The 8,946-nt window shown below is 41.9% G+C and overlaps 1 protein-coding gene and 1 long non-coding RNA gene across 2 annotated transcripts; one reads left to right on the top strand and one right to left on the bottom strand.

Moving 5' to 3' along the window:
• Nucleotides 1–266: 266 nt before the first annotated feature.
• On the bottom strand, nt 267–1,255 carry LOC107835418 (uncharacterized). Its single transcript, XR_001661235.1, has 2 exons — nt 442–1,255; nt 267–356 (listed from the first exon to the last, which is right to left on the bottom strand). It is a non-coding gene; the product is annotated as an uncharacterized LOC107835418 (long non-coding RNA).
• Nucleotides 1,256–6,210: 4,955 nt separating this feature from the next.
• Nucleotides 6,211–8,940, top strand: LOC107835417 (radial spoke head 14 homolog). The gene is made up of 4 exons (XM_016667793.1): nt 6,211–6,986; nt 7,064–7,166; nt 8,176–8,294; nt 8,608–8,940. The coding sequence occupies exons 1-4, from the start codon at nt 6,812–6,814 to the stop codon at nt 8,895–8,897; spliced, it is 687 nt and encodes a 228-aa protein (XP_016523279.1). The 5' UTR covers nt 6,211–6,811; the 3' UTR covers nt 8,898–8,940.
• Nucleotides 8,941–8,946: the final 6 nt, after the last annotated feature.

The following is an 8,946-nucleotide window of genomic DNA, read 5'->3' as shown; positions in this document are numbered from 1 at the left end:
TACCTGACTGAATGTTAGCTAGCATTAGCTCCTCCTACCTGATGAATGATGTTAGCTAGCGTTAGCTCCTCCTACCTGACTGAATGTTAGCTAGCGTTAGCTCCTCCTACCTTGGTGAGGAGATGTGCAGCTCTTCCTGCGACGTTCCTCTGAGGTTCAGCTTCTCCTCAGCTTCTCCTCTCATCTGTGAAACATGAACACAGGTTAGAGGCTCCATCAGCCATCTGTTGCAGATCATGAGGTCAGAGGTCATCCTGTTCTAACGCCTCATACCGGTCTGGTTGGTGAGGATGAGGAGGCCGAAGATGACCAGGAGCTGCAGAGGCCTCCATGTCTGCCTCCATCCTGCCATCGTGCTGCAAGAAGAAGAAACAGGAAGTGTTGACCTGATGAATGTTGTCATGTAAAAACCTTCAGAGCTTTTTATTAACTTTAACTGACCTGGAAACTGGAGAGTCCAGATGAGAGTCTGACTGGAACCGATGATGATGATGATGATGATGATGATGATGATGATGGTGGTGAAGAAGATGAAGCGACTGACCCTCTCTGTGTTGACTCCACTTTATATCAGACTGGATCCGCCCATTGGGGGCGGGGCTTTAAAAGATGCTGCAGGAGGTTCAAAGATCCTGAATCTAATAAAATAAACTCAGTTGTTCATAACTAAACTATAACAGCTGCAGATCTCTGCAATCTTTCCTGATTATTTACTTTCTCCAGGATCTCAGTTCATTTCTATCTTCTGCTGATGTTCTGGTTCTAACAGAAACGCTGGGAGATAAACATCAGAGTCGTGTCATCAGAACCTGGCAGCTGGTAGAGAAATCTGCATCTCATGGTGAAAAACCAAGATTCACATCTACAAACATCTCCATGTGATGAAACATCAGAGCTTTCAGCAACGCCTGAGGTCATAATCTGATCTGAGGTTATTCTCTGTGTAAACAATTATTACACAAGTTGTAGTTTGGAGGATTCATTTTATTGTTGAACAACAACTTCGCTCTCTGTAATAACCTGTCAAACCTGAATATTTAATGTAGTAAAAGTGAGATTTTGTCTTAGAACAATATCTGTGTGTGATTATTGAGAATCTACTAGTTTGCAAAATTACTGTGCAACTGAATAAAAACTGAAAATGTTCCCGTCTCACTTTGTCATCTGTTATAATGAGAATAATAAATATAGAACTAATAATGGACAAATAAACATTTCTGACATTTAATAAATCACTGACCAGGATCGCCACCTTCTTTTCAGTAACAGTTATAAACCTTCATCTCATGGATCTGCAGCTGACCTGTTCAGACACTTTAACTGTTTTCCATAAATCTCCAGTTTAATCAACTATGTACTATATACTATGTACTATCTATTATATACTATGTACTATATGCTATGTACTATGATGATGTTACGGAGCATCGTCCTGCATGAAAACCATGGAGACTTTTTCCTGAACCACTGCTTGAAGAAAGTGTTTCTAAAAACTGGTTGTAGGTTTGGAGTTGATTTTGAGTCCACCTTCATCCCAAAAAGGTCCAATAAGCTCATCTTTAATAATACCAGTCCGTACCAGTACCTGCCTCCACCCTGCAGGCCGTCCATCCATCTGGTCCATCAAGGTTCACTCTCATCTCATCAGTCCATAAAACCTTTGACAGATCTGTCTCATCCAGTCCTGATGCCCCGCCCCCTCCTGCTCCTCTTTGTTTTGTTTTTTTACTTTGATTCGGCAGGAAATTTAAAGGTTTTGATTGTTGATTCAATGTTACATGACTGTGTTTAATGGTATAAACCACTTTGAAATGCCTTGCTGCTGAAATGTGCTATACAGACAAGATTTCAGCTCATCTGCTCAGACATTATCAGCCTTCCTACCTTGGTCATGTCTCTGAACATCTTATACTTCTGGGAACTGCAGGTAGGTTTCAGTTCTGGAAGATAACAGGTTCCTGGTGGCTTCATGTTTGAACTATCCCAACATTCCCTCGGCTCCTCAGAAGGACCGCCGTGGCTGCATCTGAGGAAACATGGAGGACAACGGATTATGACTTATTATCTTTGTTTAGAATCTGATTCTGACTTTTCTCAACACATTTTCAGTCAAAACCTGGAGATGAACTCTGGGTGAAGTGACGAGCCTCCAGAGCCACATAAAGCCGGTTCCAAAGTGGGCCTTCTACCAGCTGCAGAGCATTTCAGGACCAGAGGACGAATGTCTCAGATCAGAGAAACTCATCCAGGCCTGCTGCTTTCTGGACCTTTGAAAGCAGCTGATTGATTAGATTCAACAGATTGATGCAAAAATAAGTTATAGAAAATGATCAGAAGTTCAATTAATGAAAAACCAGCAATAAATAATCGTTTTATTTCAGTAATGAGAAAGAAGTTTGCAATCACTGATAATAACTTCCATAATTATGAGAGAAAACCTGCAGCTATAAATATTGATGTAATTTTAGACCAGAATGAGGAAGAATCCAGGCCGAATTATTTAATTGGAAATGAATGTTGGCTAAGAGCCTCATGATCAGCTGCATGGAGAAACTCTGAGTTTCATCGTGAAACCTCAACATCAGATCAAAACGTTTCTGAAGAAGAAAAACTCAACCAGTTTCCCCAGTAAGATGAGTCAGAGGCTGATGGTCGACCTGAACATCCACAGAACCAACCAGCGGCTTCTTATCTCATCTGTCTGCAGTGTGTGTGTGTGTGTGTGTGTGTGTGTGTGTGTGTGTGTGTGTGTGTGTGTGTTGCAATAACTCAACAATAATTCATAAATGTTTGTGATCAGCGTCTGCAGGTTGATTTCTGCTGTATTCTGTCTATTTTTTAATAACTGACATTTTCATGTGTTTTTCTGTCTCATCATATTTTACATTCTGCTCTTTTAAGATAATTTTTATTTGAATATATGAGTGTTTTCATACACCTTTTGTATGAACTCTAAAAAATGTGAAGGTAGTTTAACTTGAATATTGTCGACTTAACGTTTACTGACGGCGTTCTTACTTTGATTAGCAGCAAACAGTACGGAGGGGAGCCTGGTGGCTTCCTGGGTGGAGACCTGGACTGGGACGTTCTACTGAGGTTCTGCAGATGTGATTTAGCGTTGGAAGGCGGACAGGTAAGTTCTGCGGCTCACCAAGGTTCAGAGCAAGGAGTTCAGCCAACGTGGAAATCCAGAGGAGTAGAAGGCAGTGAGAAGGTGAGTGAATCCTGGGAATCCGGCGGGTAACATCTGCCGGCGTCACAAGGAGAAGTTTCACAGGGAAAAAACAACCAGGAGCACAGAGGCTTCGAGTGGAAGAACCACACGACACGGAGCAGGTTCCTGAAGATGAGGCACAACAAAAGGTTACTAGATTATTTTCACAGGGAATCACAAGGAAGCAGTGTTGTGGTCAAGACCACCTAACCCGAGGCCGAATCAAGACCAAGACCAGCGGCCAGCGCTAAATGACACAACAAAATGAGAAATATGATCAAAATTGCTTCTCAAATTGAGCTGAAAGATTCATATTCGCATGAAAAGACCTAGATATTAAATACTTAATAAATTTAACCAATATTAAAAGCAGAACAAACACTTTGTTCTGCTTTGCTTCTATCTCTGTGCTACGATCCGCAGTGGTCTAGTGCCATCCCTAGAAAGATATCGCCCTGGGCGTTTGCCCATATTGCTCATATAAGAAACCACCACTGTTGCACCATTAAGCATAGCAATTGAGGCAATGCCCTGACGGTAAATAACGCTGAACTATGAACACTGACCAAGGAGCAACAAGCAAGAATTAACCAATCACAAGAGGCTCACCGTGACTGTTCTCACCCTGTCTCCCGCTACATGAAGCCAGGCAGTCTGACACCATGGCAGACATTACAGCTGCCACTTTGAACAAAAACAATGAAAGAGCAATGTGCATGCTCTGCGTGCTCTTTTGTTCTTGTGTTTTAGTTATTTGTTAATTTAAAAAATATCAATATACATAATTAAATAAAATAATGATAGCTACTGCAGTGTATGCAGAGCATTACAAGAACAAAGAAGAGTTTTCTGTCAGGTCAGCATACGCTGTCAGATCGTCATACGCTTATGACAAACTCACGGCTATATCTGACACATCATTACCATATCATTTTATTTAATCAGCAACATAGAATCATGACATAGATCATCATACACTTTGTTATTAATAGTTGTATGGCATCCTGACTTAGCGGTTAAGTAGGTTAATGAGTTTTACATGGGCGTGTGTTGTAGCTGATTCCAGCTGCAGCCAGACCTGCTTTAAATACACTTTGAAACCATGACAACACATGTATATCTATAGTTATCATTGAAAACAATTTAATAACTTATTTTCGTCATAACTTGTTGCATATGGTGAACTGACATCTCCTCTGACGGTCGGACTTCTTAATGCGCAGGCATGGTACTCACTGCATGTATGCTATTCTGACATCGTACGGTTATCTGATAGAACAACGGCTCTCAGCGACACTCCAGTTCTATTTAATAAGTAAAGAGACGAGCAGATGAATCGGACTGTTCCTGAATGTCACATCACTAAATTGCAGACTTTTCGACATAGCTTGTCCCATATTTGCGACAAGTCAATTAACATCTCTGCACAATAACTCAGACAGTGAGTGACTTTTTTCATCACAAATGCTTTTGTGTCTCTGTACAGCTAGCTTTGCTAACATCATGTCAACGGATCTTACCTTCTTTGAGCTACTTTTCTAAGTGACGAAAAAAGTTAGACGTTGTCTCCACCGTCTGTGAAAGCGAAGCGCTGCTGAGTTAGCTGTGGCCATCGGATTTCTTATGATTTATGCAGCGCTATTATATTACTGACGATTAGACAAACATTTTCTGCCGCTGAGAGGAAACCACTGCGCATGTCCTGGAGCGCCGCTTGCGAGTGAAAAGTGGGGAGGGAAACAGAAACACGTTATTGGTTGGATTTTAATCGGTGCATGTTGCATCCAATGAAAACAAAGATGTCAACAAATGAACTGGACAGTATGCTGCATGTTTAGTGGTATTTTCACAGTTACGGTCTCGACTGGTCTTGAAATAAAATGCCGAGTCAATCACCGGGCCCCTAAGGAATTACCGGGCCCCTTACGTGGAGTGAAACTGAAACTTTTGAGCTGGGGTTTGGGGGGTATTTAACATTAAATACACCCTTATCAACAGGCGAGGGCGCACTTTCTCTGTCTATAATCACATATTTCAATTACTTGAAACCATTCCTCCCTCCCTGGCACCTCCAGGCCCGGGCCCCCATTCGGCCTGGTTTGGGGGGCAGCAGCCCCTCCAGCCCCCCCTATAGCTCCGCGCATGCCGAGTCCTCAGACCCCGAGACCGATCTCGAGTACTACAACCCTGATGAAAGCACAGGTGGCTGTTGGTACCGGTACCGGTAGTACCCTCTGGCGTCGAAGTGTTGGCTGAACCTCCTCTTAAGCTCCTCTGATGAGATGAAGACTTGCAGGTGAGCAGTGGTAGTGGAAAACACGCCCAAAACAACCACAGGGCGCCCTCTGGTGGATGAAAACAAAACAAACCCCCAAACCCAGGATCCCAACAAGAGAAAAATTGCCTAAATTTTTAAGTTCTGATGGATTATTAATCTAAAATATTTTGTTGTTATAATTTAATTATGTCATTTAATCCAAATAATTATTTCTAATTATGCATAAAAATCTGTCCTCAAAAGGCTCACAGTTATGTTTTAATTTAACTCAAGTTATTAAGTTATAATTACTCATTTTAAGTGAGAATAATTTAGTTGATTCAACCTGCATGAAGAAAACATTTTATTAAACATGAAGCTGAATTCTGCTAAGAAACATTTTAGAGTTGATCAGATTTGAATTAATCATTAATTAAACAGATTTACATTAAAATGAATGTTGTCCTTAATAAACCAGAGGATGTAACAAACATTCATCTCTACAGCAGGAACAGTTTATTATTCACATGAATATTTATTCATATAAATGAACATTTGATCACCAGAAAAGTCCTGATATGATTATGAACGAGGCAGAAACGACTTCTTCATGTTTTACTCTGAGCGTTTCAGGAAAAGATTTCTATAGCAAAAAAACAATAAATATAATAAACATAATAAATATAATAAACATAATAAATGTAATAAACATAATAAATGTAATAAACAAGCTGAGCTCAAATAAACATCAGTGAAACTTTTGAATCTGGGAGAAAATTTTTAGAAATAATGATGAAGAAATGAATAAATCTAACATTTCTATTTGGAAAAACTCAGTAAAAGGAGGATTATTCATTTTAGAGGGAATAACTGTCCAGCATTCACTTCAGTTCAACTCAAGTTACATCAACTCAAATTATTCCAGTTACATTTTTATAGTTTACTTTTATTTACCAGACATAATAAATCAATAATATTATAAAACTGATATCTGGTGGATGTCTAACAGGACCTGTGATTGCTTTAAGGAATTAATGATGATTTTAATTCTGATTTATGAAACATTTCAGGAAAGTTTTGCTCTTTATCATCTTTTAACTCTGACATTTCACCAGCAGGTGGCGCCTCAGAGTCACACATAAAACTAACGAAATGCAGCCACAGACCTGATCAATAATCTATAAATCAATAATAAATCTAGTGATCGAGAGACCATCAGATTCTGAACTGGCGGGTTTTCCCTGCGGTCCCTGAACGCAGCAGCAATGTTTACCCGCTGTTACTAGGCAACAGCGGCGTCAGTCCAACCGGCGGACTTGAAGCAGGGAAACGCGGTTCCGATGACCACACCAGTGATGGACCCGAACCGGGCCCCGGTGGCGTTCGGCCGCCGCGCGGTCCCGCAGCTGTTCGAGCAGCTGCAGGTCCAAGACCCCGCCCACAAGGTGCGCGCTCTGACGTCACTCTGCGACCTGGTCCACGAGCCGGAGCGGCTGTACCAGACCGTGACCGGAGGTGAGCGGGCCGAACCGGAACCGGGGCCGCAGCAGGATGGTGCGTTCACGGTCTGGCCTGTTTGTCCTGTGCTGCAGGTTTCCTGAAGCAGCTGCAGGTTCTGCTGCAGGACGACGATGCTGCAGTCAGGAGCAAAACCTGCGAACTGCTGCACCTGGTCATGAACCACAGCATCGGCAGGTAGAGGTCAGAGGTCAGAGGTCCCGGAGGACCAGCGAGGGCCTGGAGGGGAAACATGAAAAAGTTATGAACAAAATCTGGTTTTTAAAGAGGAAAATGGAACAAAAAGACAAGAAAACAAACATAAAACTAACAGAAGAAGAAAATATGATAAGTTTTAAAACATCAACATGAAACTAAAAATGTTTTTTATTTATCATGTTTGTTCTTCGTTCAGTGAAATAATTCACTTATAAAACTTTCCTCATTCTGACAAGAACAAAAGTTTACATTTAAATCATGAAACTTTGAACAAAAACATTTAGAGGGACTTTCTTTTTTCAGATTTTATTTATTTTCAATTATCTCATGAATTATTTTTAAAACACTGAAAAAATAACATCTCCAAAAAGTCTGAAAAATATTAAAACAAAAATAGCAGGATTTTTATTTTCACATTTTTTACTGATTTAATTTTTTCATTTTTTAAAAATTTGCTTAAATTTTAAATAAAAGCAAATTGACACAAAATAATGTCAACTTCTGCAGAAACATTTTAGTTTCTCTCAAAATAACTTTAGTTTATTTAATTTATTTAATTAGTTTTACAGTAAAAAAATTTGATTTCTCAAGTTTTTCTCCAGACATTTGACTCAAGTAGACGCAGCAAAACTTCAAAACAAAATTAATAAAACTGCAGTAAAATAACTGCAAAACGTCACTGAGGTAAATATAAGTTGTTATTTTCAGCTCTGGACAAACAGACATGAAATATATAATTAATAGAATAAAAAATAACAACCCATCAAATAAAAGAGAAGAAAGGATTTTTTTATTATATTAGTTCACATTAATATGTTTGTGGTACAAAATTCAAACTCAGATCAAGAAGCCTAATAAACAAATAAACATAAATAAATAAATGCTGCAGCTTGAAGAGAAGCAGAATGTTTGTTGTTGCTGTACCTGGGTTGTCCAGCAGGGGGCGCCTCCCTCCTCCTCCTCCGTGTGATTGATGTTTGTTGCTCAGGTCGGCTCTGCTGGCTTCCGGTCTGCTCCCTTCGCTGTCCCACCTGATGGACGACCCGTCCACCTCCTGCAGGACGAACGTCCACCGGGTGCTGAGCGGCCTGGCTCAGCTGCCTGCAGGTAAGCCAAGGCTGCTGCAGCACCAAGACGCAGCACCTGCTGCAGCTGCAGCTGCTGCTGCTGCTGCTAACCCTGAGCCTCACTGAGAGCATCTGTCCTCCTGTCCATCTGTCCTCCTGTCCTCCTGTCTCTCCCTCTGTCCTCCTGTCTGTCCCTCTGTCCTCCTGTCCCTCTGTCCTCCTGTCTGTCCCTCTGTCCTCCTGTCTGTCCCTCTGTCCTCCTGTCCCTCTGTCCTCCTGTCCTCCTGTCTGTCCTCCTGTCCCTCTGTCCTCCTGTCTGTCCTCCTGTCTGTCCTCCTGTCTGTCCCCTCCAGGCGCTGAGGCTCTCCTCTCTCTGGTCCCCAAGCTGATGCTGAAGCTGCGTCACTTGGAGGAGGTGCGTCGGGAGAAGCAGGAGGAGGAACAGGAGCTGCTCCTCTCCACTCTGACCTCCTGCTCCAGGCTGGACCCCCTGCCGGCTCTGGCCTCCGACGGCGTCCCCATCCTGGGACAGACGCTCACACACACTTCCCCAAGCATCCGCAGGGAGGCGGCGGCTGCCCTGATGGCGCTCAGGTCCGGCTGGAGAACGGGTCCAACGGGCGGGGGGGTTAACGTGTGTTAGTGTGTATTAGTGTGTGTTAGTGTGTGTGTTAGTGTGTGTTAACGTGTGT

The sequence above is a fragment of the Poecilia formosa genome, unplaced genomic scaffold, assembly GCF_000485575.1.
Source record: "Poecilia formosa unplaced genomic scaffold, Poecilia_formosa-5.1.2 Scaffold2415, whole genome shotgun sequence".
In the NCBI taxonomy this organism is placed as follows: domain Eukaryota; kingdom Metazoa; phylum Chordata; class Actinopteri; order Cyprinodontiformes; family Poeciliidae; genus Poecilia; species Poecilia formosa.
The sequence above is the reverse complement of the archived record's forward strand: the minus strand, read 5'-3'. Positions and strand labels throughout refer to the sequence as shown.